The following is a 27,558-nucleotide window of genomic DNA, read 5'->3' as shown; positions in this document are numbered from 1 at the left end:
GTATCTACTGTCTAGTGTTTGATCTTTTTCCTCTTTTTTTTTTTTTTATAACTGTAAAAGGGAGACTATTTTTGTCTTTTCCGTCTATAATGAAATACAAATGCATATTGTTTTATTTAGCTCATTATGTATATTGACGAAAGCAGAAGGCAAAGTTGAAAGCTCAAAAGCTCAATTGCTTGCTAGTACTAGTAGGTCTAGTAGGGTGCTATGCTATGGGCTATGGGCTATGGGGTATGGGCCCCACTAATTTCTTCTAGGTTATTAAGCTTTGGTCGTAGCTCTTTTCAGTTTAACGTGCTGAGTGAGTTCTACTTGGACTTGTTTTCCTGAGCCTATCTTTTACTTTGATTTTCCACTAGCAAGAGCAACTAATTGTTCAACTTAATAATATTACTTCACTCGAATTATTGACTGACATCAATCAAACGGGAATTATTGACTGGGAAGATGATACCGTATTCGGTTATCCCTTTCTATTATTACCAAATCTAAATCTTGGTGTTTTAAAACTTTGAATGCTTGAAACTGTTCATATCGTATCGTATTGTATGCGTGTTCATTCATCGTATCTCCATCGATACAAAATTAAAATTAAAATATTGGTTTTTCTTTCATGAATAATGACTCGAGTTAGAGTAATTGTTCTTCTTATCCATGTTACAACCAAATTAACGACCTTAATTGACGATTACAATCGCTAATAAAAGTCATGGAATAATTATTTGAAACTGGTTCAGCATAGCACAGTGCACACAGTAAGTTAGTAAAACTCGTAAGTTGGTCAAAGTGGTAATTATAATGTAAGCTGTGAATGAGACGTGGCAAGGTTCAAGCAAGGGAGCAAACCAAGCGAAGCGAGAAGCGAGAAGCGAGAAGCGAGAAATGGAGGTGGTGGTGTTACCTCTACCTGGTCCCGGATCCAATAACAAGTCCCTCTGCGGCCTCTCCTCCTCCACCGCTGCCGCCACATCGTATTTTAGACGACGCCGTATTGTCGCCGTCACCAATTCCACCATCAACGGTTCTCACTCTTCTTCATCAGCAGAGGCAGAGGAGGACATCCAGATTGAGGAAATCAGGGTGTGCACCAACCGGACTTGCCGTAGACAAGGTTCCTTTCAAACCCTTGACACCCTCACCGCTCTCGCTCCCCCCAACTTCGCCGTCAAGTCCTCCGGCTGCTTGGGCCGCTGCGGCGCCGGCCCCAACCTCGTCGCGCTGCCTGCCGCCACTTTTGTCTCTCACTGCGGGACCACCGCTCGAGCCGTGGAGGTCCTCGTGGCACTAGTACTACTCAGCCGCCGCCGACGAGGAGGAGGTGTTTCGAATTCGGACAGTGCTAATGCTAATAAGAACATTGAAAAAATTGCAAACAAGAGTTTGGAAGCGCTTGCGTTGAGAAACAAGGCTCGGAATGAGCTTCTTCACAACAACAATTTCTCCCAGGCTGACCTCTTCCTCTCTCAGGTTACTATTAACACTAATATTAATTTCATGATTAATTAATTAATCATGTTGGTTGTTCCTTCCTTCCTTGCTTGCGTGCTTGAAATTTGATTTACTGAGCCTTGAATTAATTGGTGGATGGCTTGCTTCCTTGCTTCCTTGCTTCCTTGCTTCCTTGCAGGCTATAGAATTAAAACCAATTGGTGGTATCCATATTATGTATAAAGACAGGTCCCTTGCAAGACTGGCATTGGGCAATTATTCCGGGGCTCTTGAAGATGCTGCACAAGCTTTGGCTCTAAATCCTCTCTATCCTGAGGTGCCCTCATTATTTTATTCATTCATTAATTAATTTCTCATTCCACCAAGTTTATTACTCACTTTCAAAGTCCTATAAAAGTTCATCATAATGTGCATCTTGCAGGCTTACATTTGCCAAGGTGATGCATTCTTGGCTCTGAACCAATTTGATTCTGCTCATAACTCATATATGGCATCTTTAGAGATAGATCCTTCTCTTCGACGTTCCAAAGCTTTCAAGGTATAAATGTATTAGCTATTAGTCAATTTCGATGACCGACCTCAGATTCTGTATATCTCTATTTTGATCTTTTGGTTTTAATCTTGGGAAAGTTGGTCACTCCTCTAAATAGTTCTTTGTGGAGTGTTTTGGAAGTTGCATGTAATAGTTTCTTCTTTCCTTATTTTACGATCTCTGCATAGCTCAGCTGTACAGTCAAATAATCCTTGATGTCATCAGCATTGCATTGTTTCACATTTTAATGCTGTCATATTTTCTCACCATTTACGCAGGCTCGGATTGCAAACCTTGAGAAACTAACAACTGGAAATATGCCTTAAGATCTGCAATGTGCCTGGAGCTGTTTATAAATCAATTACAGAGCTTTGATGATAAAAGGCAGAGTGTTTATTCATCTTCTATCCAGGTTCAAATTTTACCCATACATCATCAGTTTTTCTTGCTATAACTGTTTGCAGGTTTCAGACTTTTTTTCACTGGAAACTTATAAATACTAATAGCAATACTAATAATAAATCATTTTAAGAATGTTATACTAATGATAATTTTTCAAAACAATAATAAATCGAAACAAGCCCAAAAAAAAAAAAAAAAAAAACACTATGTTCCTTTCACTGCACTATACTTACCAGGACATCACAGACATGAATTCTATTTCCCAATCTCAGTTCCTGGAATTTGAGAGAAGTGTCCAGCCATTTTTGGCCTCGATGGTGTGGGTTGTACCACTGTATTAAAGGAAGGTGGTAAGGAGAAGGAGGAAGATGATTGTACTGATGAATGGGTCTGCTATAGGAGGAGCATTTTTATCTTTTTCCTTTTGAATCAATTGCAACTGCTATGATAGTATGTATATATTCAAAGTTGTAAGGTTTTTTTTGGGTTCATGAGCCTAGCACTATGTCATAGGGTGGGTGGGGGGAGCTCACATTATGCTGATGTCACTTGATTTGGTTGTCGTGTAATCAACCTTAGACTTTTGTTATACTAAGGATCAGTATCCATTGTTTATTTCTACTGATCTTCTAATCTACACAACACGTTACGTTACATAGTGCTCTCATTTCCAATTGTTTAGAGACATTCATCGACGAGTTTCAGAAGTGTCATTTTTTCATCTCGACTCTTGAGTGTGTGGTGGAATCGAATATGTTTAAAGAAGGGGTTCCGCCAAGTCCTACTGCCTACTGTACAGTTGCCAAAACACAACTCAAACTCCGCAAATTCATTTCAAGGCTTAGAAGTTTTTTCAGGGATTAAATATTTAATACATTCATGATTTGGGGCCTATGGTGTTCAATTTGCTACCCCTATAAACTTAATGTAGACATTGCAAGAGATCATCTCATAAGATTCTATTGGATTTGGATGATATTAGGGTACCAAGTGTCGCCATAAGAATGTAGTATCCGAGTTTCTCTATTGAGAAAAGTTTAATATGCTAGGCTGCTAGTACTCTACTAGAATGACCATGGAGTGAAGTCAACAGGGTACAACCATTAAGTTACGTAGAGTTTTGATTACGTCCACATAGAAACAAATCCATGTTCTTGACCCGTTCCCACAAACTAGAAGAAGAACCCTTCTTCTCCTTTCTGACGCCAATCTCCTTCCCACTACCATTACTATTACCTCCTCTCTTGATCAGCCTCCGATTAATCTTCCGTATCTGAAAGCAAACCTCCAAATTCACCTGATTACCATTTATCTTGCTCTTGTTGATGTTGCAACTCTCTTCTTCTTCTTGTACAAGTTGAAAGGATCGTTCGTCTCTCTTCACAAGTTGCTCATAGTAGTCCTTGTTCCTCTTCTCCAAGCCGTAAATCTGTCCCTGAAGGTCCTCGATTTTACGGCTAAGCATGCACACCCTCTGGTCTTCCCTCATCTTGAGCAAACACCGAGCCAGCTCGCCGGCCTTCCTCCTGATGAAGAGAGACTCGGACGCAAGGGCTTTGTTCTCTTCCACCAAGGCACCCACTTTATACCCCAACTTGGCATTCTCATTGAGTAAGATGAGCCTCTCAGACTCCAACACCTCTAGCAAGCTCTTCTGCAGCTCTATCTTCCTGGATGCATCCTTGTATCGCCTCTCCGTCATGTTGGCCTCATCAAGTAAGATATCATATTCGACATTCTTCACCACAATCTCGGTAACGATGGAATCTAAATCAAACAACATGGTCTCATCATGTTGAGTAGCAACAGAAGCAGCGAGGAGTAATGTTGGAGGCAATTGCTGAAAGGAGAGGGAACTCTCTACGTCCGAATCAATGTGGCTTAAGTCAGCATCATCATCAAACCCTTCTTGGTCGTCATAGTCATAGTAGTCATTATCTATTACTGAGATTTGGGAAGAGGGTGGTAGGTGATGCTGAGTCTTGGCGACAGTCTGAATGTAACGGTCAGATAAGGTGAGGTAGGAATTGTACAAGTCTCGAAGCAGGGAGAGCAGCTGAGGACGTCTTTTGTAGTAAGCTTCAGCACGTTCTGCGAAGGTGTCCCCAATCTCTTGTTGAGATGAGGCTCTGCTACAGCCCAACGTCTTCATCTTCTCTTCCACATCTGACATAAAATTACATTTACAAATATTGTAATCTTGTTTGAATATTACAATTAAATTTAAATGACATCCATTATTCATCATGTCCCATATTTTCAAATTGCATTCCAATTCCAACGAGCACATCCATTATTGAGATAAGCACCAAAATTGAAGTTTGAAGAGAGAAATTGAGATAAGCACCAAATTGGAAAAAAAGATATTGAATTTCACAATGATAGAAGAAAGCAGAAGGGGCTGACGCGTATTTAATGTATGGTCATTGGTCAGAGAGAGAGAGAGTCATGTTCCTATCCAAGTTAGTAGTGTGCCTATTTATTTATTTGTAGCAGAAGAAAACACCAAACCAAACGAAAAAAGGAAGGACATGTCACTATCCATCCTTCCATTCCATGAAGATTCCCTCTTATAATTATTTAAGGCTTCAAGTTTAAATCGAATTTGAAAAGAAACAGATCATTGGCAGCAAAGCAAAGCAAATTGTAATAATAAATTGAAAAAAGGGCATGGAGGAATGCTCATTGAAAGCGACGTTAGGAGAGAAAGGTCGCTACCTCGAATATGAACAAAATCAATTATATATATAGTGCGACAAGGAAAAAGCCTATAGTAGCTTAGCTTTCGTCAAATCAGAGTTTCAAATTCAAATTACACAGCACAGCACAGCACAGTGTCATATCACATCATCAGATTCAGATTAAGATTCAGATGCAGGAACAGGAAGAGAAAGAGAGAGAGAGAGAGAGAGAGTTGGTACCAGCAAGGATGGACAAAAGCCATTTGGGTTTCACGGTGGAGGGGGTGGTGCAACTGTTATTGCTGCTGCTGCTACTGCTTAAGCTCCTCCGTCTTGGAATTGGATTTGGATTTGGATTTGGATTTGGATTTGGAGCTGAGTGAATGGAAGCCGACATCATTATTGGTTTCTCCAGTGTCCTCATATCTCTCTGTCCTTATGACCAAACACGTTACCTTACCAGCAGAGACAGAGAGAGTCGGTCAATAAACTTGAAATGAAAAGCACAAAACAACTCAAATGAACAGAACAAATACATTTATTATTATTATTATACACAGTATACTTGTTAATATTATTACTACCATAACCATTAATCAGACCAGTATCATTAGGAGGGATGGAGGGAGGAGTGGAGAATAGAAATAGAAGAGTGGTTTGTGAAACGCATTAAATACGAGACCCTACAATTGTCTTCTTCTATCTAATTCTTCTGACTTGTCTTGTGAGAATACAAAAGCTTTGTCCTTCTTCTTCTAGCCTGTCGCCTGTCGCCTGTAGCCTGTATTGTACAACAGACGAAGAAAGCGAAGAAGAGAAGGAGAAGACATTTCAAAAAGCGCAGATCTCGAGAAAAGCAAGAAATGCAAATAATGATAATAATAAAAGAGAAACATCAAATCAAAACTATTCATAGATATCAATGAACATCACCGCGTTGCAACAGCAGTCACTTACTTGCTCATGAGGACTCCCCACTACTCAATTCCCCATGCACATTATTATTTTTTCTTTTCTTTTCTTTTCTTTTAAGCTCCATGATTAGTTCTTAATTGTTTGTTAGTTTTGACAGAAAGAAGCTAAATTAAAGCTATGATGATGATGAGTTTGAAATGGCTATAATTAATAATAGGGAGTATGAAGCAGCTACCTAGCCAAGCAAAAATAACATGAAAATGGCTTTAATTAATAACAAGTTCCTGATCCTGAAGAGGAAGAGGAAGAGGAAGAGGAAGAGGAGCACATACATATCGTATACATGAATAATAATAATAATAATATATGTTTATATTTTGATGGTAGAAGAAGAATGATCCAAGCAGCAAGCAGAACAGACAAGACAATACAAGAGAAGAGTTACCTTTTGTACCAATTTGGAAAACCCAGCAGCAGCAGCAGCAGCCTCTTACTCAATAAACAGACAGAGTAACGTTTGATGATGTTATAAATAAATAATGAGACGAAGGAGGAGGGAATGGCTGTTGTGTTTAGACGACTACACTTGTGGTCTGAGTCTACTATATGTACTCTAATAAATAAATGTACTAGTACAATTATTTCCTTCCTTTTCTTCTCTTTCTCCACTCAGAGTCCGACACGTGTTTTCTCTCACCCCCCAACCCTCCCCATCCTCCTCCCTCATTTCAATTCAAATTCTCTTTGGCTTTCCTGCTTTGCATTTGCGTTTCTCAAATTTTCTATATGCAAATCAAGCAGCAAAAGCTGGTATTTGCTTCTGATACTCACAAGATTTGAATAAACTGTTAGTCATAGACATTGCTTTGCTCAACCAGACATTAATTAGTTACTCATTCTTTTTAACTTAAGACTCGTAGTATTATTGTCTTCATAGAATTCTCTAAATTGAAACATTAGTTTACAGAAACAGTTCCACCAGTCACAACTGACAAGGGCGCGCGTGAAGCAAATAGGAACACCAAATCTTCATAATAGTTTCTTTTATGTGTCCACACTCCACACCCATGAAAACATATCTAACAATAAAAATGGTGTACAAAGCAGAACCATCTCTTCAAATGCCTATCAGATGTTAGTGGTACTCCAGTCAGTCTTCCCTCCTTTTCAAAATTCAATCGCAATTGCTCTGCCATTCAACAACCAAAACAACCTTGAGATAAGCTCAGCTTTTCCATTTCGGCTCACTTTTCGTATCATCAAATAAGCCTACTCCTTATGACCACCATATCTGCAAGCAACTTCTTCCCCTTCTATAAGCCTCTCCACGGCATCCAAAGGAAGGCCAATCATCTCAAATGTCTTCTCCCACACTTCGTGAGAAGTTTCAACATTATGGGCTTCTTCAGAAGGATTCGTTGGACGGCAATCTTGAGAAATGAAAGCACAAACCGGCCAGTCATCCGCTTTCAACAATTCACAGTACTCAGGAACCTGAGGATCAGTGGCTGCAAAGAGAGCACTCCTGGAACCTGCATTGAATAAACCGTTACAAGGCTTGGTTTTCACATTTCCCCACCTCCCCTCTTTTGTACTTCTCTCTTTTGATTTGGGCTCATTATTCCCACTATTGGAAAACATCAAAGAAAAGCAGCTTTTGTTCTTTTAAAAAAAAACTAAAAAGCTCATGATATGATCTCCTGTCACATTTTGCAATGACCTATATGGTGATCAGTGGCTCAGTTTTCTAACGTGTATCCAAAGGTAGAGAGGTACTACCTTAAAGATTTCTAATGTGCTAGCAGTTAAATTAGGCGACTTCAGTAAGTGAGATCAGATCTGCTAAGTAGATCACTTTTGGAGATCTTTCAAGTACAAGAGTCGAAAAGTAGAGAGGTACTACATTAAAGATTTCAAATTTTTTGCCTCTATTCAAGTTACATGTTCGATATGTTATCAATACAAGTCTCCTATGCCTTATGTGGTTAGAAAAGTTGAATAGAATCTTGACTGTCTTGGAGCTAGCTAGTTCAACAGCACCTCCTGATAGGTTAATTCTTCTTAAGGTTAACAAGTTACAGGCTTATATGACTTTAATTATGGCAAAACTCTAATTGTACTGACGTAATGATATTAATTCATCAACGATTACAGTTACCATCCTCACTTCTGGTTGTTTTCTTTAACTTATATATAAGAAGGTGGAAAGGTAAATCAAATGTAATAGCAAGAAGACACACCTTCTTGAGCACTAAAGATAAAATAGGGTATTAGATGATAAGCAGCTTGAACAATTTTGGGAAGATCCCTTGCCTGCAATTAATTGAAACCCAATGTGATGCACCAATGCACTATAGTTTATATATAAAGAAGATTTGAATATAAAATCTAGAAGGAAAATAAAACCTATAACATGATACACTGTCAATTAGAACTATTATATAAAAAATAGAAGGCACATCCTTTTTCTAGATAAAAATGAGGGGGAGGGGGAAGGAATGCATCACGATACTTACAACATTAGTCTGCACAATTCCAGGTGAAACACATGCTACAGTAATGCCAGATTCAGCAGGTAGCCGCTTATGTAGAACACTACTAAACATAATCTGCAATCCAAATACAACTACGTTATAGTTTTCTTGTTACAACTTCAGAAATTATATAGATAACCACAATAGTTAATTCACGTTTCATTATGTGCAAGTGTGCAGCCTTGGGTGATAGATCATCCGCTTTCACAAACAAATAGAGAAAAGAGATCAGAGCTGAAACAGCCAAAAAAAAAGCCAATGTACAGCACCAATTAATTAAAAAGATCTAACTGAAGGCAGACACATCTGTATTTCGAATATATAAATATTATATCTATGTATGGGATATTCTCCCATAAGTATTTAAGGTTAAGGATTGGTTACATACTTCTAATCTCGGCCGTTGGATTGCATCTAAGAGAGTACCAACACATTTAATGAATGCAATCCAACAGCCAATATTAAAAGTATGTAACCAATCCTTAACATAAAATAGTTATTGGAGAATCTCTCATCTATGTATATATATATAAATGTACATTGAGTAGCTAAACAATTTGCAGATCCAAAGGACCTGAATTCAGTTCGACAAGCCTAGATAGGAACCGTCAATCAAAAAAGATTTCCTAGAGCACCTGTGCCAGCTTGCTGCTTGAGTAACCCACTAAGCTTGTATATTTTCTTTTCCCAGAAACAACGTTCATGTCTTCTGTGTCAACAAAGCCAACATAATGCATCTACATAAAGAAGGACAGAGGTTTCTCAGGTTTGAATAACATGACAATAAAATACGAGTATCAAAATGTGAAACTAACTTTAAAAGTGCATATGAATAGATCTAATTCTAGTTAGCATGTACACCGACTAGCTTTTCTTTCCATGTGTGCTTCTATATCGGTGTGTGCATGTATATGTATCATATATACTTAACAAAGCATAAGCACATGCTGTCAAATGTTATGCATGATGATGATGGAACTTACAACAGAATTCAAATTAATAATACGACTTGGAGAGCCTCTGATAAGGGATGGCAGTAGCAATACTGAGAGCAGTGCTGGAGCAAGATGATTGACTTGCAAGTGTTCTTCGTACCCATCTTTTGAAAGTTTTTGTGGCTCTGAACACACCAAAGCCAAAGGCATATCAGTAAATGACAAATCAGATTCTGAAGGGGTGTGGCTTTGAAATTAAGTAAATTATGTCAATAAAAAGACCAACCTCCAATTGAAAATATCCCAGCATTGTTGATAAGAACATGGAGAGGTCCTAAGCGTGCATTCCACGCTTCAGCAAATCTCACGACAGAATCCAAGGAGAGCAAATCAAGTTCCATTACCTAAAAAAGTCACAATCTTATTCTACGTTAATAAATGTTATAAATTTGATTTAGTGGGTTTGTTTTTCTGGGGTTTTACCACCCCTAAGTTCATAAAAAAAAAATTTATTGATTTAAAGGTGTTGCAACATGGAGTTGAGGCAGACCTCAATATTGAGAGGAAGGCCCATTCCAGTCCATTCATTCTGCCACTTCTGGATCAACTCATTAGCTGCTTTCGTGTTCCTCACTGCCATCACAACATGCGCCCCAGCTTCCGCCAACTGCCTGTTCAGTACATAATAACGACCACCAGACCACACATCCTTTTCAGTTTTCATGTTCAGGCACTCGGTCTAATTCAAAATTCAAAACTGAAATTGGGACCAAATTTCTTTTGTATCATTTTCTCAGCAACCAAACAGGAGGACACCCCAACCCAATCTTGCATAGTGAGTTAAGTTATTACTAAAACAAACAAAGAAACTGAAAAAGAAAATGAAATGAACTCATCAATCTTTGTAGATTTGAAGGAAGGAGACTCTGACCTGGCAATTTCGCGGCCGATACCGCTGGTGGATCCAGTGACAATGCAAGTGAGATCGTTGACAGGAGGCAAAGGCATGGGGTTTTGCAAGTGGCTGGCCGTGATTCTCTGGAACAGCATCTCGTACACCAGATACAACCAACCCCTTGCCCACTCTATCCATCCCAATCCCTCCTTCTTCTTCTTCTTCTTCACTTCCTCTTTCGGATGAGACGACGTCGTTGCCATCCCAGCCTCCTCCCTCTTCTCTCTCTGAATCTCTGATGCGGTATTGTGTTTAATTTGGGGAACTCAGGACAAAACAGTAGCTTGGGCCTGTGGCTTTACTGGCAAGTGACTAGTGAGTGAGGTTGGACTATTTGGCCGGCGACCATAGATTGGTGTGTGTAATTTGTGCCGACTTAAAAATATAAAATAATCTTCATTATTCTGGAATCTGGAGTTGCTTGTAATTTTCAACCAAAATAATAAGTATCTTGTAATTTGGTCATTGCTTGGGTGCAATTCGGAATATAATTGGATTTTTGGAGAAGACAATGGAATATAAATTTGTTGGTTTTAAATGCTACTAATTATTTGAGTTACATTCGAGTTTGAATTTGAGAGCCGACTTCAATCAAGTAGAACATAGACACTCCAATTTAAATCTAATTAGTGCATAACTTTCTAAAATCGTGTTAGATTCAAATCCACCGGTTTAAGTTTAACACATGTGAAGTGATGTATTATATCAACTCAATGTACAAAAATACATGAAATTAGTATTAATTATGAATTCGGGTTAAAACAATAATTATTATATCGATAGTCTATTAATAATAATATAGTATAAAATGCTGTATTAGGGCCAATTGTTGGATCAAAATACAATGATTAACCATTTAAAAAGAAAAATATTATATCATGATTTGAACGGAGTTTAAATGTTAATTATTTAACAACAAGTACAATTTATAGTGGGTTTATATGTTGTGGACTTTGAAGGCGATGATTGGTAAATGATGTGGGCTTGTCACGCACGCACGCACCAATGGCACCATGAATAATATAATAGAAATAGAACGAGGGACACGTGGCATTTCCTATAACAGAATTCTCACCAGAAGAGAAACAACGACAGTGTGCCACCTTTCTCTCTCTCTCTCTCTCTCTCTCTATAACTAACTAAAAGTTCGCAAGGAAGGAGCCAATACAATGCTAGCTACTAGTACGCTGTCCAATCGATTGAGCAATTCGTCGCTTCGCTTCTCCAGCATTTATTAATATTCTAGAACTTTCTTCTACTCATTCACTATACACTCTCGCTCGTCGTCATCTTCGTTTGAGTGACAGGCGCTGTGAGAAAAGTTGGACGATTTTCTTTCATCATTTCAACGAATCAAGAACCGCAAAAGTACGTACGCATTATTTGAGAAAGGAAATTTAGTCTGCTGCCTTTCTTTGACTTCCATTGACGTTTCAATTTCAGTTTCTTTCTTGTTAAGATTTTCTTCATCTAATTTATTATATATATGTAACTGAAGTCTAATGCGTTTATCTTCAAATCAGTGTGTAATTTGGTTGGTTATTTTCTTGATCAGCAAATTGTTCTTGTTTTCTTTAATTAATGTGATATTATGTATAAATAAATACAAGGCATTAATTCATTAAATGTTTGATTGATATATATATATAATATTAATAGCACTGCATCTGCATGCATGTTTGGTTTGGTTGCTGATGATTTCGGTGACCAGGATTGTGAAAGAATACTATATAATTTCGATCCAGATTGAAAAGATGAAGGGAGGAGTGAGAGCAGGATTGGCAGTGAAGGCGATCGTTGTGGTGATATTCACATCCATGTGGTTCCGTTGCGTCTCTGCTTTTGCTGCTGCTGCTGCTGCTTCTACGATCAACACCAACCACTCTGTTGGCGGTGCTTCGGGTTGGGATCTCTCCTCTAATCTCCAAGCATGGGCTACTCACGCCACTTTCCATGTCGGCGACTCTCTTGGTACGTATCTAATTTAATTTAATCATCCTTTAACTCTGTTTTTCTACCTTCATCCATCCATCTCTGCCTTTCTTTATTAGCTTCATCTTTAATTCAGTATATATGCTTGGTTGGTCGGAAAATGACAAGGGAAAGAAAGATTATGATTTTCTTGATTTAGTAATTTGAAGATGATGCGAGTTTTTGTTTTTGTTTTCACTTTATTTTCTTTGATTTTCTTGATTACCAAACAAACGCTCCCTAAATTGTAATGTGTAGTAAAATGATATGAAACTGTTTGATGGTAGGCTCCTGTGAGTGAGGAATTGAGGTGGTGAAGAGAAACAAAACAGGGCATATGGGGTATAGGCTATATAGGATATAGGCATTCGATAGAGAGAGGGAGGTAGGTGGATATTGGAATTAGAGAAAAAGGTTGAAACTTATTAATTGCTTAATCATTTTGAAATGAATCCTTGTATGCATGATTGATGGTGGTGGATGGGTGAGTGTGGCAGTGTTCAGGTACACACCGGTGCACGATGTGCTGGAAGTGAAGAAAACAGACTACGATAGGTGTCACACAGTGGACCCAATGGAGACGCACGACGACGGGGAGACAGTGATCCAGCTGAAGGAAGTAGGAAACAGGTACTTCATATGTGGGCGGCTGGGACATTGCGCTATGGGCCTCAAGCTCCATGTCCAAGTTTTCCCTGCACAGCTTATGACTAATAATGCAACCTCGCCCACTGCTCCTCCTCCTACTACTTATGATCATCATCATGATCATCCAAACGACAATAACAACAGCAGCCATGGGATGATGCAGCCTTCTCCTCCGCCTGCAGATTCTAATTACTCCAATAATAATGATGCCGTAGCAGCCAAGACTTCTTCTACTAGTACTACTGCTGCTGCTGGTGCTGCTTTTTTAGTAGTTGTCTTCTTCACTATGCATGCAGTTGCAGAGCACTCTGCATCATAGGATAGGATAGGATAGGATAGGATAGCAAGCAAATAGCTCTACTCTACTCTACTCTAATCTTCAAATACCAAATATCATCCATCACCTACCTGCCTGCCTGCAAATACCAAATACCAAATACCAAATACCAAATACCAAATAGCTCTACTCTACTCTACTCTACTCTACTCTACTCTACTCTGCATGCAGCAAATATTATTACAAGGCTGATGATATGTTTGGCACTGCCAACCCATTTGATAGATTTGATCCCTCTTTACTACTTACTTACTTGTCTACTTCTAGTATGAACAATCACCAATTGCTTAGTTATATGAATTCAACTCACACAATATTATTTTCTCAAATTCACCATTTTCATTTCAATTACAATCTTACACACACACACACCAAACTCATATTCATGTATGTTACATAGCCTTGATATTTCTACTTTTTCTCTTTTTTCAGTACAAATAATTTCTACTTATCTTCACTCAATTGTTATCATTTCCTTTCCTTTGGGTTTATGAGGCCCAGTCAGGTGAACTTTTAAACCTCCATTTTCTCTGCCAAGCAAAACGAATGCTACTACCAAAAGGTGTATTGATCCAAATTCTGAAATGCTTTTTCTTTTTCTTTTTCTTTTTCTGTGTTGGGGCTTCATATCATATAGAAGCAGCTAGTGGCTGGTGGCGCTTTCAACCGACCACCTCTGAATTTGAGTTGGCACCCAATAGTTACTTCTTCACCAGCAAAATCCACGATGCTCACTCCCTTCCCTTTTTTTGTGGGGGTAGTGGGTCGATGGACCCAATATTAATAGTTGGGTCAATTTCAATGTCCATATTCCATCCCCATCAAGAGCCCCAAAAGTCTTTATTAGGCTCAACTCAAGCACAAGCATGGGAGAAAGTTCCATTATGTGATTCTTCTTCTTCTTCTTCTTCTTCCAATACTGATTCCTACTCCTACCTTACCTTGGTCAAGGAAATTAAGGGGACCTCTGTTTCTTCTATGTCCCTTTATAAATTCAAAAGGTACTCACTCTGTACTAACCCACTACGGACTGACTAAAGCAAATGCAAACTCCGCACACATGGGAGCTCTGACTCTGAGCTCTACTGATAAAACTTGAATGAAAATAACCAGTGATAGGAATGTGAATGTGATGTACCTTCAAAGTTGACTCTGAGATTCTCTCATATTCTTCTACATCTATTTAGTTTACTACTTGCAAGCATTAGCAAACTATACTATAGTCTATAGTCTTTAGTAGTCTTTAGTCTATAGGTTATAGCATTCAACAACAACACACAAAATTTGCATTTACATGAAGATAAACAAAGTACAAACACACCAAAATTAATAAGCATATATATCATTACATTAAGAGAAGCTAAGCTAGAGGCCACCGTTCACAATCTCCCTGAAACGGCGTTGATCAGATTCTAGCCTCTGAAGCCTCATGTCATTGTTGAACTTCTTGATGAACGCCTCTGCTCGCTGGTTCAACTCTTCCTGAGTCATGGACTTTTCCCTTCTCAACGACACCCTGTCGCTAAAAGTGTCTGATTTCTTCAGCTCCCTCCGAGCCCATGTCACTGCATCATCCTCTCCATGACCATCATCATCATTATCATCATCATCACCATCTAAGTTAGAGTTATGTAATTGTAATTGATGGTCAAGACCCCCTTTGAATTTAGTCCTTGTGAGGGCCAATTCGGTTAAGCGAGGAGGGGTGTCCCAAGTGTCACTCTTTTTTAGGTGCTTACCAATTGCCTTGCCTTGCCCCTCCATGATGGCCTTCCATGTGGTGTCCAGTGTGTTAATATCCTCTCCCACCTCCACCTCCAGCCTCGGCATCTCCACAGATTTCGACAAGTAGTCGCCGGAGGGCATTTCCGGTGAAGGGTCAAATCCCTGATCATCATCATCATCATCTTCTGCTGCTGCTTCTTGTTTGCCATCATCAGCTTGTACTATGTGTATGTCATGCCAGCTCATCATTTCATTATTCGGGTGGCCATGAGAGGATGGAGAAAATAATAGAGCAGTTGCATCCTCTTTGGAAAGACTTTGGATTTTGGGCTGCTGCTGTTGCTGCTGGGACAGAGACTCGGATTGGATGCTGTTGTTGTTGTTGTTGTCTGGACTATAGATATAATTGTTACCACTGTCAATATTGTCGGCGGTTTTGGCTGCATTGTCACTAATGAAGGAGCTGAAGCCTACAGAAGAAGAAGAAGAAGAAGAAGAGGAGTGCTGCTGGTGTTGCTTTTGGTTTTGGAAGGTGGAGGAGGCAGCAATGGTGATGATGATGAAGTTGAGGATGATGTAGATGTAAAGTGGAGATAAGAAGCAGCTTTTGAAAGAGGTCCATAGCTGGGGAACAATGGAAACAGTGAGATTCAGAAGGTAAGGAATGATTGCCGCTTTGAAGAATACCAAAGTGGAGACTGTCCCTACGCAAAGCAGTAACAGCTTTGCAGCCCAGATTGCTGTTTCCAATCTTGCTCTTTTCAACACATCCACCGTCATGCTTCCTGATTCGATTGCTTTCTCTCCGAAATTCAAAACAAACCGATCTTGAGATAATTGAGAAATTCAAATTCAATCAAGTCTAATAAACTTGTGGAAGATTAATGCTATGAAGAAGAAAGAAAGAAAGAAAGAAAGAAAGAAACAAGCATGAATGTGTCAAAAACCACATGCTCTGCTCCTGCTCAACAAAAGAGACCCGAAATAGCATCTAAAACCGCCATTTTAACACAGGGACTTGGAATTTGGATACACTATACTATACAAAGAAGAGGTGGATCAGAGAGACAGCAAAAGGGAGGGTTCCTAAATCAGCATTAAAAAAAAATATAATTGCTGGTTTGTATACCTCAAGGTTCAAGACTGAAGACTGAAGACTCAAGTCTCAAGAGAAGAAGAAGTGTCTACCTGCCACTTGATGAAAAATGGTTCAGCAGAGGTTAAGGAAGGAGAAAGTAGCTTAGCTAGGAATTACAGGATCACATAAAAAGTTGGATCACTCCTTTCCTCCTACATATTATATGCACACAAAAAAAGAGAAGAAAAAAGTTTTGAAATGAAATTGAAGTGAGAGTGAGCAGCTGCTACCTGGTAGAGAAAGAGAGAGTGAAAAGGAACATATGAAATTAAGGTTGACCTTCATAAACAGCTAAGAATGGCCAGGAAGTAAAGCAAAGATTGGATGCAGTTTGCAGAGGGACTTTGCATCTCTACTCAACTTCCCAATGGTTATGGTAAGGTACTAACATATACCAGACACCAGCTGCTGCTGCTGCTGCTGCCTATATATGAAATATGAAATGAAAGGAAAGACCACTACTAGGTAGTAGCTAGCCAGGGAGGAGGAGGAGGAGGAGGAGGAGGAGGAGGAGGAGGAGAGTCTCAGGCAGAGTAGAAGAAACCAAAAAGCCCACAAGGCAAAGGCAAGGCATGGCTTAAATGCACGAAATGGCCTTTGCCTTTATGTATGTGTGTGTGAGAGGCAGGGCTTAAACTCCTAACAACTATTCTTCCTTGATCAAATCTCGGCCGTCCAATGTTCAAATCCTCTGCTGAATTATTTGACGTTTAAGATTTCATTATTACTTGTCCGTTTGTATGTTTACTTTATTATGGTCATGGCCCAACAAGTTCATCTTAGAAAAAAAGTGAAGGATATTTAAACCAAAATCTAATCTCCATAAACGCGCCGCTTTCATCCGCGGCCATGTCGTATTGATGAGTGGCCAACTCATTACCGCAGAGCCATGTCGTATATATAAATGTCAAACCTAGGCTATATATGCCTTTCTTTCTTTTTACTGACACAGATATCTACTTTAATGAATTTGCATACCCTTAAGTAAAGTTAAGTTAAGTTAAGTTAAGCCCACTCAAAAGCACAAACTTAATTGTTTAGCTGACTGAATTATTACAAATTGAAATAATGAATGAAGGAATTATCATTAATTAGTATTTAGGTTTAGGGTCAGATTGTCGGCATTGGGGTCTCTCTCTTGTCTGAGCCCAGGGAACACTCACAGCCATGCACTCAGTAGCCACCCCAACCACCGTTAGGCTGCCTGCTCTCGAGCTTTCTTAATTCCTTCCTTCCTACAAGCCACCCTTTTTCCTTTTCTTTTTATATATCTTTATTATTTTGAAATATTTATATAAATATTCCTCATCAAACTAATAGTGATAGCTCACTAGCTACGCAACAAAAGCCACTCTGTGCTGTGCTGTGCTGTGCTGTGCATGCCATTGCCAAACCCCAACAAATGTATCAGTAAGTATTATCTCATTGATTAATTGAGCTGTGTGCATGCAGAGTCTCCAACTAGTCATTTTCTATGTGATTCCATTCCAATTACTCACTCAATCTCGATCCATTGATTTTTTCATGCTTCCTTATTTATATACATATTGTTGTTGTAATTATGTGAATATAAATATATAGATAAAGGCAAACACAGAGTTCATTGATTTAAACTAGTGTCCGGTTCGATCGATCGATCCGTCTTAAAATTTGTCACTTCACCTTCACTTAATCACTCAAGAGTTGATTGTGCATGTAGTAGATAGAGTCTTCCTTCCTTGTCGTCATCATTATATCCCAAAAAGTTGCAGAGGCTCTCATTGTTTTGTTTTGTTTTGTTTTTGTTTGTTCCTATATGTACTGCCTTGCCTTGCCTTATTGCAGAGGCTCTCATTCTTATATTGCCAACAAGAGTAAGAGATGAGGAATGACAAGGAGGACGAGACTGATGAAGAAAATTCAAGATTATGTGGGACAGACAGATAGACAGACAGACAGACAACTAAGGCCTTGGTGTAAGTTTGGGAACCGTCAATTCAGTTCAGAAGAGCATGCATTGATTTGATTGAAGTACCCAGTACCCACTCATTTTCGATGACCCATAAAATTACTAAAACTTAGCTATCCAAACAACGTCACTTGCTGCTATGAGAGCTAGCTCTACAATATAATTTACAAAGACATTGAATTCACAACATCAACTTTTAAGAGAGATGAAAGTTCAGTAAGTGGTATATATATTTTGCTGTCGTTGAACAAAACATATATGTATATGAAATATCTTCTTCACACATGGATGGATGGATCACTCACTAGTACTAGCTAGGTGCTGGCTGGCTGGCTGGCTGGCTGGCTGGCTGGCTGGCTGGCTGGCTGGCTGGCTGGCTGGCTGGCTGGCTGGCTGGCTGGCTGGCTGGCTGGCTGGCTGTCTCCATCATCAGCCATCATCAGTGGTCATGGCCAACAGTCATATCTATCTGCTCATGCTCTTGGATTATTTCCTTTTTCATTTGATGATGCTGCGCAAACATACATATATCTTTTATAACTGTAGCCCTAGTCAAAACAATAGAATTCAAGATGTTGTAATATTATTTCTTTATATTTATGAATCAGACTAGCTAACAAGTCTCAAGTTTGAATTCCTCTAATCCTCCTTTTAATTCAAAAATCAGAGAGCCTAGACAAAAATATAATGAAAAAACTTTATCATATGCAAAAAGAGTCAAAAGGAAAGAATTGAAAAACCTTATCTCTATCTTTATTGAGATTTCTTTTTCCATATATATTATATAAAAAATACAGGCAGGCAGGTGTCGTGTAACAATTATATTTGCAGTATAGAATAATAGATAGGTGAAATTTGTCCAAAGACTGATTTTATAAGTTACCACTAACCAGCTCTCTCTACCATTTTAAAATGGTTTGAGAAGGTTCCACTTTGACTTTGACTGCCAGTTCAATTTTCTTTGGATCGGCAGCAAGATTAAACAATTCCATATCATTATGGAATGGAATGTTCCATATGGTATGTATGCGATAATGCGATAATGCAGGTGAGGTGATCATCTTGAGTTGAGGTTGAGGTTCAGTTAATGCCTAATCAGAAACTTGTAATAATTATTACAATTGAACCCAGAACTTTATATACATATACACCTGCACACTGCTCTGCAACCTAGGAATGGTAAGCCAAGGGATAAGCCAACCAGTGCTGTCCATTCCAGTAACAATTTATTAGCAATGGAATGCACTATTCTTCGAGCTTTTAGCAAGATGGAGACACATTGGTAGTAGCTAGGGGGCTCTATTATATATATATATATATATATATGGGGCGGATCCGTGGCACCACAAATTTGACACAAGTTTTGACACAATTTTATAGCCTTTAGATGCAAGCACTTTCAAGGTCTAAGATTAAATGTGATTTTATTATTATTTTTATTTTATTTTGATAACATAACAAATAAAATAAAATATTAAACTCACCACTTTTCAAGGTAACATAAATGTAGGCTATAATCTCTCCATCTCCTCCAATCTCATTTATTCTCACGTTTTGAGTTTGAACTTTTTTCTGATTAAAATTTTTTTCCTTTATCTGGAAACAAAGTTCTGAGTTGATCTCCAAACACGCAAGGATCTATTCCAGATTTTTCCACTCCAACACTTCATGCAATTTTCGCTAAATATTCTAGAGATTGTTTGAAAATCTTAATGTTAATTGTGCTAAGAAGCTATGGATACTTTTTGCTGCAGTTAGATGCTAAACTGTTTGAGAATGAACTTGAACTTCTCATGGTAAAAGACATTAAGAAATCCACAAATGTAAGAGGAAAAAGAAATTTAAATAGAAAGTAATCCAAGGATTTAGAGACTCAAAGCTCAAGAAATTAACAAAAGAACCAACATACAAGACTGCAAGATAAACCTCTCCAAATTTTGCTGCAAGATAGAGAAAGACAGTAGTTGAACCAAACGCCAAACGATAAAAAGACAGGATCAGAAAAAAGAAATTCATACTCAGAGAATTAGATTATACCATTTATTTATTAGATTGATTGAAATCTTAGGGGTAAAAAATTAATGGCTAACATGTGAAATATGGGAGGGAGAAGAGCTACTTGTTTAGTGCTGTTAATGATAGAAACTGTCAAAGGCAGAAAGAAGAACTGGAAGAAGAATAAAAAAAACAGAAGTAAACGCATGAAGAAGAAGATGACGTGAGAGAAAATGTTAATGCTTTTAGGAAGTTGGGAAAACATAAATGAAGAGAGATAAAATATTATAGTAAGTTAATTAAAATTAATTTCAACAAATAATTATTTAAAGAAAAAGAATCAGTTTGTTTAATCTTAACCATTCATTGTAGCCTAATCTAATGGTTATAAAATTGTGTCAAAACTTGTGTCAAATTTGTGGTGCCACGGATCCGCCCCCTATATATATATATATATATAAAAAAGCCTCCTTCCTATTCCTAATTAGTAATTTCAAATATGTTGAGTTGTGTTGAGGCATCCATCCACTAGAAACCAAACCACATTAGCCAGAGAGAGGCGCTAGTGGTGAGTCTCCACCAAGCGGCGCCCTATCCCTTTTGTTTAACCTTTTCCATTACCCAATTGCCAAGTGGCCGATGGCCCTGGCTCTCCTTTTAACTTCTTCTCTCACTGTCACTAGTACTATTATACACAAGGAAAGCTCATCATGATTAGGCTGATGGGCATAAAAACTACTGAATTGTCAAAACATATCTAACATACAAGATTCGGGTTTGGTTTGGTTTGGCTCGGTTACACTAGTGATTTTCCGTAACACTGTATTTAATTTGAGACATGAGTGACAATTCTATGGCTGATTAAAGTGGTATAGTACGGAACCTGTGCTCAGCTCTAATTTTAATATATTAACAATCTAACATGGATTTGGATGTTTCATGATCTTTATTGAATCATTTGAATTGTGAATAATGGCTGGCTGAATGGGTCCCCACCCCTCAAGTCTAAAATTGGAGTGGTCTTGTACTGAGCAAGCGTCTATAAATTGCTTGCTTGGGCTGGAAGGCTAGGCCCCCAATTTGCTGGGCGGCACCTGCTTTGCTCCCAAGCTAAGCTAAGCACTAATATTGCGCTTTTGCGTATTTTCACCAAATATTATTCTTATATAATTATTATATGTTGTTGTTGGGTGTGTGGGTGTGTGGGTGTGTGGGTGTGTGGGTGGCCCCTCTTTTCATGATTTCTTTTCTCCATCACCCTAAATATCTTCTTCTGGTGCCATTAACTTGTCCTCTTTCTTTATCCAATATAATTATTTCCACAGCACCATATAATATAACACGAGCATTTCAAAGCACAGCGCTCTCTCTCTCTCTTGAACTTACCAAGTGTTGTTGCATTGCGTTGCACCTTTTAAATAGTTCCGTAAAAGAAAAGAAACCTATATATCTTTTATATTTGAAGAGAATTAATGCAAATTAATCACTAAATCATGTATAGAGTTGATTAATTAACGAGTATTTAACCCAAGACAATATTATATATGTGATGGTAAAGATATATTAATTCCTGCTATGCTATACCAAAACCACCAATAAGTTTAAATTATGATACAGTAATCTATGGTTCTATGATTGAGAGAACTACCAAATACCAAATAGCAAATACCAGATACCAGGAGAGGAGGTCCTGGTCCTCCTCCACAAGATAAAAAAGCAAGGACAAAACAGAAAACCAAAACTCTTGTCTTTGGATAGGTTGGGCACTTGTACTTTCTTGTACATATATTTATACTTATAAGAAATGTCGTGTTCTAATTTTCTTTGACATTTTACTATGCCCCCTTGCATGCCAAGTCAAATTAATAGTTTCTTTCTTGGTGCTCAGTGCTCACTCACTTCCACACAGTTGGTTCCAAAGACCAACTATATATATGTATTATGTATTAGGGAAGGGCCAATGGCCATGCCCTGAATGAATGAATTAATTAATTAGTGTGTCTTGGAATATTGGAGAGAGAAAAGGAAAGATTATCTAGGTTGTTAGTTGTTAATTAGTTTCACAACGAAACATGAGACAGTATTATAAGAAATCAATTTCCATCTAATGACTCACTCAACCCATGTGCACATGATTTTGTTGGCTTGGCTTGACGACGATCCTTTGCAATATATATATATATATATATATATATATAATTAATCTTCTAATTAATCTATTCTATGGCACAAGAAGAATAAGAAATGTCCATGCATGTACGTGTACCCTAACAACCTTGGCCTACTTCCCCTTTCTTTCAAATACAATCTTTATTAATTTGCTACGTCCTTGTCTTTCATTATATATATGGCTACAGAATCGTGGACTTAGCATATACAATCCTTCAATAAAAGAGAAGTGTATATATATATATATATATATATATATATATATATATATATATATATATATAATAGTATGCCATTGCCATGCATTGTGTATATATGTGTATCATTCTGCAGAGCACAGAGAGCATGCATGCATCAGTCCTATTAGTTCAGTTCTTTTCTTTGTACAAGCCATGTGTATCAGAAGAATGAAGATGTGATCACTGACAGTGATCAGGAAGGAACGAAGGAGAGAACAGTTGAGATGTCATTTCACTGTTATTGCTTGGAATAATAATAATAATAATGTTGGGAAAGTTAGAGGCAAATGGGTCAAGCCTGCCAAACCCTTTCGAATTAGACATTTGTTTTAATTTAACAAGAGTTGAGTTGAGTTGAGTTTATTATAATTATAAATAAATAGCATACAATTATTGTTTTTCTGACATTCTCTGGTATAAAAATGAACCCAATCCATGAGCCATGAGCGATGAGGCCAAGACAACAAACGCTACTTGTTTTAAATGGTTGATTGGTTGGCCAAGCATCTAATTCAAGTATATATATATATATATATATATATATATATATATATATATATATGTGTGTGTGTGTGTGTGTCTGCGTGCATTCTAATTAACAGCTCAAGAACATGTGTCTGCAAATTTGACCCTATAATAATTCATACACAATCTAATAATGAAGGCTAAGTTTGACCCATAATCTAATGAAACCTACTTCCTCCTTCTCGAGATGATGCAGTTGCTGCAATTGTTAGGAGAATTGCCAAACTGGAAGGTATACTATAATGGAAAGTTTTGACACACAACATTTGCGACATTAAGGTCTAGAGGAAGATGCAGGACATTAAGGTATTGCAATACACACTATATTTACTGGGATCTTATCAAATAATTTACAACATGGAATTCATTCCAGTACATAATGCAAAACAAAACCATTCCTCTCAGATGCTAGTACGAACATTAGATGCAAACGTGACAGGTAGTTTGGTTGGTAAGTCTTTTGGTATCGGGGAAAGATTTCAAATTCAACAAGGTTATCTCCTCTCTTGTGTTTGTCCATAGGCCCAAACGGGCCTCCAAACCTTGGTGAAGAGGTATATATATCCTGTCAAAACTAAACGGTACGAATACACACTGCCCACTCCAGTAATTCCATGGGCTTCACTCAAAAATATCTTCTCCTGCAAAAATTGATTTGGATTTCAGAGTTCAGAATGTAGCAAATCTTGAATGATCACAAAGATCAGAGCTGAGTCCAATGCCATGATAAGCTTATGTTTATCCGGCTTTTCTTTTTTTTGGGTTGAAAAAGGAAAGACTGCTTCCACGTCTGAGTCTGACCCAGAGTTCAATTTCAGTAGTTTCTTGAGAAACCCAACTAAAAATATTAAATAAATAACAATATTTCTTTTTCAAAAAAGGTAGCACCAGTTCTCTTACAATCAAAAGTTTGCCAGAGTGGAGGAGTGGGATAGTCCTGTTTTGCATCATGGACATAAAGCAAGCTGAATAGATCTGTTGTACCGTTGCTCTTGTTTGAGGCTGTATCACATTCCATCATAGGTGGTGGCCCATTTGGTGGAGGTGAAGAAGTAAACTTATGATTCAAATCTAAAGAAATCTGCAACCAACTAAACAAATATTAACCCAGTGAACTCCTTAAACTTGTCAAATGTACCACAAAAAATGACTTGTAGCAAAAGGAGCATTACAAACACATTTGAAAAAGCACGTAGAGAAACATGAAAGATTACAAGGCATACATCAAATCGCAGAAGCAGATAGGTCCTGGAAAGTAGTGACCTTTCTCTTTTGTTTTATCTTTTTGACACTCGAAATCAGTCATATTATATGTTAACTGCTATGGATAAAGAAATTTTGTGGAAGACAATTTTAAGAGAGGCCTAAATATGGTATGTTAGGTATATTAAAAAGGGCAGAGGCAAATAGCAACTTAACAACCCATGAACTCAAATGATAGATCATTTATATAAAAAAATACTAGGAAAATCAACATTGTAAAACTTCTTTATGCTTCACCATCAGACCTAATTTCACAATCCCATAAACTCCAAAGAAAGCAACCCGCCCAGAAAGAATCTGGACTTTCTTACTCTCAGCTTTAAACCGCCAAGTTCTAAAGCTCCCTCATTGATCCACGAATGAGCATGACCCAACTCAATTAAGGATCAGAAATAAGCATAAAGAAGTCTAATTATAGTGGAATATTCTACAAACACACCAAGTGGTAGAAGCACCCTAATCAATGACATCTAGTTATGAATGCAAAGTACGAGGAAGGAGCAATAAACATTTTTACGTACCTAATAACTACAAACAAATTAATGGTTTTAAGCAAGAAAAAATAAAAAACTTAATAAGATACAAAATTTACCCCACGGGATCTTGCCACTGAAGGAGCACTGTGTCCCAGGTGCTTAGAAAGTACTGCTTCTTCAAGAGAATGTCTCCTTGTTTTCTTTGGAACTTCGCTTGTAGCTCCACCTTTTACCAACTTGTCGGAACTGATGCTCATTTCAACTGGTTTAGGAGCCGGTTGTTTTGCATTCTTTGCAACCCACATTTTTCCTTCATACCTGAAAGTTACTAAGAAAGTTAAGAACAAAAGGAAATAATAAATAACAAATTCTTCAAGTTGCACATGAAAGCTCATAATTAGCTTCACCAAACAACTTACTTGGCACGAATAAACTTTTCGATCTCGCTTCTGTCAAAATGTGCCGGCAATTCTTTTTCCCAATAACTGTTTGCCTTTTCATTACCCATAGCTACGCAAAGATACACAGAAAGTTGATTAGTATGATAATGAATCAGAACATAATAATCAGTTAGACAAGAGATAAAAACCATCCTGAGAAAAATGTGAATACTGAAGTGATGTTCTCTAACAGCTACTTCAGTCCAATTATTTAGGGAAAAAAAAAGGAAATAGAGGAAAAAAATATATCACTAAGATGAGAGCAATGCATATGCACCAGTTACCGTAGGAATGCCCATGTTTCTGAACCATATAAACAATGATGACAGAAGTTGCCTGCTTGTATGGTTTACCAAATTTGTGTAGTCCTGTCTTACTAAATTGAGTGTTTATGCTTGTATAACATGACCATGCATGTATGTGGGGTAGATAGATAGATAGATCATCTATCATAGGTGATAATATATATATATATATATATATATATATATATATATATATAGAGAGAGAGAGAGAGAGAGAGAGAGAGAGAGAGAGAGAGAGAGAGAGAGAGAGAGAGAGAGAGAGAGAAGCTGAATGGTGTTCTTACATTCCATAAAAGCAACCTGTTCTGGCAGCCATGTATCCAAAGTAGTAGACCGTACCTATTTCAAAAACAAACCAGGCTACGCTATCATTAGAACATAGAGCTGCAATTATATGAGACATATTCTATTCAGACAGATTAATGATCAAATAAAGAAAATTACTGAATTTTGGTAAACCAACAGGTCAGTAGCCAGAACATATAAATAGCTTATAGTACATTCAGGCTATGCCAGTAACCAAACATAATTTTACATTCACATGACTATATAATAATGAAGAGTGAAGCCATTCCCCGATAACTTCTCATTAGTACCAATCCAACTGAATTTTAAAAGCCAGAGAAGGAAAGAATAAAAACAAGAAAAGTTTACTGACTAAAAAAGGATATGAAGTAGAGGAAATAGAGAAATGAAAGGTAGGCAAATAAACCTTTGAAATATGCACTCCAAGACTACGATGAATTCCTGAACATTGCATGCAAATAAATATTCCCAGGTTCACACTTGCCCATCGTGGGGCTCTGAAAGAAAAATATTGCAGCACAAAAGTTTCATTAATATCCATATCAGATTGCCACCAGGCTTGGGAAAACAAATCTAAAACTGAAATTGAAGAGTTTTAGCAGTTAGTTTAAAAAGCTTTAACACTTAAAAGAACCTTCCCAAACCTAAGGAAACAGATTTTGGGATAAATAATTCAGGGTCCGAGATGAGTAACTCTAACTCAAAGGATTCTCCATTTCAAGATTGTGTGTTATACAAAATTATTCTACTTGTGCACGCATGCTTGTTTTCCTAAATGAGACCTCAGTCAGAGAGATGATGACTACCTACAAACTAAATGAACAGGAACAGGAACAGGAACAGGAACATGAACATGGTTGTGTACACAAGAAGAAAGAGAGAGAAATTCGCAGATATGAGTCAGCCTTAAATTTAATTAAGCATCATCAAGAAATGGCCATCAAATAATCGGATTTTAACCAAATACTATGAAATGTAGCAAATTAAAGTACTTTAAGACAGAAGAAAAAAAAAGGTAGACGACATATTAAAGAAGGAAATGGATTGCGAAATGTGTACTTGCTCCGACAATCAGCACATTCCCTGTTTTGCGGCAGCTTAAGAAGACCTTCTAAAAGCTGGACGCACATGTAACAACACAGCAGACAGAATAATTGCAATTGTAATAGATGAATGTCAAATTTAAAAAAAAAAAAGTTGAAACAGATAAAGAAAGGAGACCTTGGAGTGTTTGGCGTTGAGCTCCTTGGAAACGGAGGCTTTGTCATTCATTGTTGATTGCGAGTGTGCCTCCCTTCGTTACTGTGTTGGTTTGGTTGATATGGAACCTGAAACAACGACAACACAATAACACATAGACAACAGAAGCAACGCGGAGAGAGAGAGAGAGGCAAGCAGACAGACAGAGATAGACGCAGATTGAGTCTTGAATGAAGGTAGAGGCTCAACAAATTCCAAGGGGAAACGGTTGGCATTCCTTAAAACACGCCACAGTCAGTGTTACTTCAATTTTCCATTTTCCTTCCAACTATACTATATATATATATATATATATATATATATATATATATATATATAAATCTATTTGAGTTTTGAATTTTGACTGACCATCTCACCGCAAAAAGCAAGCGTTATGCCCTGCTACACATTCAACAACAGAATCCAGA

General features: G+C 37.7%; 6 protein-coding genes across 9 annotated transcripts; 2 read left to right on the top strand and 4 right to left on the bottom strand.

Annotated features, from left to right (window-relative positions):
• The first annotated feature begins 820 nt into the window (after positions 1-820).
• Positions 821-3,005, top strand: LOC148286119 (uncharacterized). The gene is made up of 5 exons (XM_088246519.1): positions 821-1,470; positions 1,631-1,768; positions 1,874-1,990; positions 2,263-2,396; positions 2,659-3,005. Exons 1-4 carry the CDS (start codon positions 886-888, stop codon positions 2,308-2,310), a joined length of 888 nt encoding a protein of 295 aa, XP_088102645.1. The 5' UTR covers positions 821-885; the 3' UTR covers positions 2,311-2,396; positions 2,659-3,005.
• Positions 3,006-3,481: 476 nt separating this feature from the next.
• LOC148286118 (kinase-interacting family protein-like) lies at positions 3,482-6,582 on the bottom strand. 3 transcript variants are annotated; one of them, XM_088246515.1, is made up of 4 exons: positions 6,428-6,577; positions 5,755-5,848; positions 5,308-5,522; positions 3,482-4,552 (listed from the first exon to the last, which is right to left on the bottom strand). In XM_088246515.1, the coding sequence occupies exons 3-4, from the start codon at positions 5,489-5,491 to the stop codon at positions 3,495-3,497; spliced, it is 1,242 nt and encodes a 413-aa protein (XP_088102641.1). In that variant the 5' UTR covers positions 5,492-5,522; positions 5,755-5,848; positions 6,428-6,577; the 3' UTR covers positions 3,482-3,494. The 3 variants fall into 3 exon arrangements, with proteins under 3 accessions (XP_088102641.1, XP_088102643.1, XP_088102642.1); XM_088246517.1 differs by having other exon boundaries at positions 5,755-5,841; positions 6,428-6,572; XM_088246516.1 differs by lacking the exon at positions 5,755-5,848 and having other exon boundaries at positions 6,428-6,582.
• Positions 6,583-6,878: 296 nt separating this feature from the next.
• Positions 6,879-10,812, bottom strand: LOC148286117 (dehydrogenase/reductase SDR family member FEY-like). The gene is made up of 8 exons (XM_088246518.1): positions 10,383-10,812; positions 10,002-10,122; positions 9,738-9,855; positions 9,500-9,636; positions 9,152-9,253; positions 8,499-8,591; positions 8,223-8,295; positions 6,879-7,514 (listed from the first exon to the last, which is right to left on the bottom strand). The coding sequence occupies exons 1-8, from the start codon at positions 10,607-10,609 to the stop codon at positions 7,252-7,254; spliced, it is 1,134 nt and encodes a 377-aa protein (XP_088102644.1). The 5' UTR covers positions 10,610-10,812; the 3' UTR covers positions 6,879-7,251.
• A 776-nt stretch (positions 10,813-11,588) lies between these two features.
• Positions 11,589-13,509, top strand: LOC148286116 (early nodulin-like protein 15). The gene is made up of 3 exons (XM_088246527.1): positions 11,589-11,774; positions 12,118-12,377; positions 12,875-13,509. The coding sequence occupies exons 2-3, from the start codon at positions 12,161-12,163 to the stop codon at positions 13,342-13,344; spliced, it is 687 nt and encodes a 228-aa protein (XP_088102653.1). The 5' UTR covers positions 11,589-11,774; positions 12,118-12,160; the 3' UTR covers positions 13,345-13,509.
• Positions 13,510-14,604: 1,095 nt separating this feature from the next.
• Positions 14,605-16,762, bottom strand: LOC148286115 (uncharacterized). The gene is made up of 2 exons (XM_088246513.1): positions 16,217-16,762; positions 14,605-15,884 (listed from the first exon to the last, which is right to left on the bottom strand). Exon 2 carries the CDS (start codon positions 15,865-15,867, stop codon positions 14,728-14,730), a length of 1,140 nt encoding a protein of 379 aa, XP_088102639.1. The 5' UTR covers positions 15,868-15,884; positions 16,217-16,762; the 3' UTR covers positions 14,605-14,727.
• A 6,621-nt stretch (positions 16,763-23,383) lies between these two features.
• On the bottom strand, positions 23,384-27,451 carry LOC148286114 (putative ADP-ribosylation factor GTPase-activating protein AGD15). 2 transcript variants are annotated; one of them, XM_088246524.1, is made up of 8 exons: positions 27,113-27,451; positions 26,951-27,009; positions 26,298-26,388; positions 25,870-25,924; positions 25,260-25,350; positions 24,957-25,158; positions 24,002-24,182; positions 23,384-23,742 (listed from the first exon to the last, which is right to left on the bottom strand). In XM_088246524.1, coding segments are annotated over exons 1-8 (732 nt in total). In that variant the 5' UTR covers positions 27,164-27,451; the 3' UTR covers positions 23,384-23,740. The 2 variants fall into 2 exon arrangements, with proteins under 2 accessions (XP_088102650.1, XP_088102651.1); XM_088246525.1 differs by lacking the exon at positions 23,384-23,742 and having other exon boundaries at positions 23,914-24,192.
• Positions 27,452-27,558: the final 107 nt, after the last annotated feature.

Source organism: Prunus avium, unplaced genomic scaffold (assembly GCF_965620075.1).
Source record: "Prunus avium unplaced genomic scaffold, drPruAviu1.hap1.1 HAP1_SCAFFOLD_708, whole genome shotgun sequence".
NCBI classification, from domain to species: Eukaryota; Viridiplantae; Streptophyta; class Magnoliopsida; order Rosales; family Rosaceae; genus Prunus; species Prunus avium.
Note: the sequence above shows the minus strand (reverse complement) of the source record. Positions and strands in the feature narration are given on the sequence as shown.

What these genes read in the sequence shown, in the direction of transcription:
- LOC148286119 (XM_088246519.1), top strand. Translation starts at nt 886, where the DNA reads ATGGAGGTGGTGGTGTTACCTCTACCTGGTCCCGGATCCAATAACAAG. An exon ending in CTGACCTCTTCCTCTCTCAG is followed by an intron (nt 1,471 to 1,630) that starts GTTACTATTAAC and finishes GCTTCCTTGCAG; the next exon opens with GCTATAGAATTAAAACCAAT. An exon ending in GACGTTCCAAAGCTTTCAAG is followed by an intron (nt 1,991 to 2,262) that starts GTATAAATGTAT and finishes CCATTTACGCAG; the next exon opens with GCTCGGATTGCAAACCTTGA.
- LOC148286118 (XM_088246516.1), bottom strand. Translation starts at nt 5,491, where the DNA reads ATGAGGACACTGGAGAAACCAATAATGATGTCGGCTTCCATTCACTCA. An exon ending in GCTTTTGTCCATCCTTGCTG is followed by an intron (nt 4,553 to 5,307) that starts GTACCAACTCTC and finishes ATTTTATGTCAG; the next exon opens with ATGTGGAAGAGAAGATGAAG.
- LOC148286117 (XM_088246518.1), bottom strand. Translation starts at nt 10,609, where the DNA reads ATGGCAACGACGTCGTCTCATCCGAAAGAGGAAGTGAAGAAGAAGAAG. An exon ending in TTATTAATTTGAATTCTGTT is followed by an intron (nt 9,254 to 9,499) that starts GTAAGTTCCATC and finishes TTCTTTATGTAG; the next exon opens with ATGCATTATGTTGGCTTTGT. An exon ending in CAAGCAGCAAGCTGGCACAG is followed by an intron (nt 8,592 to 9,151) that starts GTGCTCTAGGAA and finishes TTTGGATTGCAG; the next exon opens with ATTATGTTTAGTAGTGTTCT.
- LOC148286116 (XM_088246527.1), top strand. Translation starts at nt 12,161, where the DNA reads ATGAAGGGAGGAGTGAGAGCAGGATTGGCAGTGAAGGCGATCGTTGTG. An exon ending in CCATGTCGGCGACTCTCTTG is followed by an intron (nt 12,378 to 12,874) that starts GTACGTATCTAA and finishes TGAGTGTGGCAG; the next exon opens with TGTTCAGGTACACACCGGTG.
- LOC148286115 (XM_088246513.1), bottom strand. Translation starts at nt 15,867, where the DNA reads ATGACGGTGGATGTGTTGAAAAGAGCAAGATTGGAAACAGCAATCTGG.
- LOC148286114 (XM_088246524.1), bottom strand. Translation starts at nt 27,163, where the DNA reads ATGAATGACAAAGCCTCCGTTTCCAAGGAGCTCAACGCCAAACACTCC. An exon ending in ACAGGTTGCTTTTATGGAAT is followed by an intron (nt 25,351 to 25,869) that starts GTAAGAACACCA and finishes ATCTTTGCGTAG; the next exon opens with CTATGGGTAATGAAAAGGCA. An exon ending in GAAAAGTTTATTCGTGCCAA is followed by an intron (nt 25,159 to 25,259) that starts GTAAGTTGTTTG and finishes AGTAACTTTCAG; the next exon opens with GTATGAAGGAAAAATGTGGG.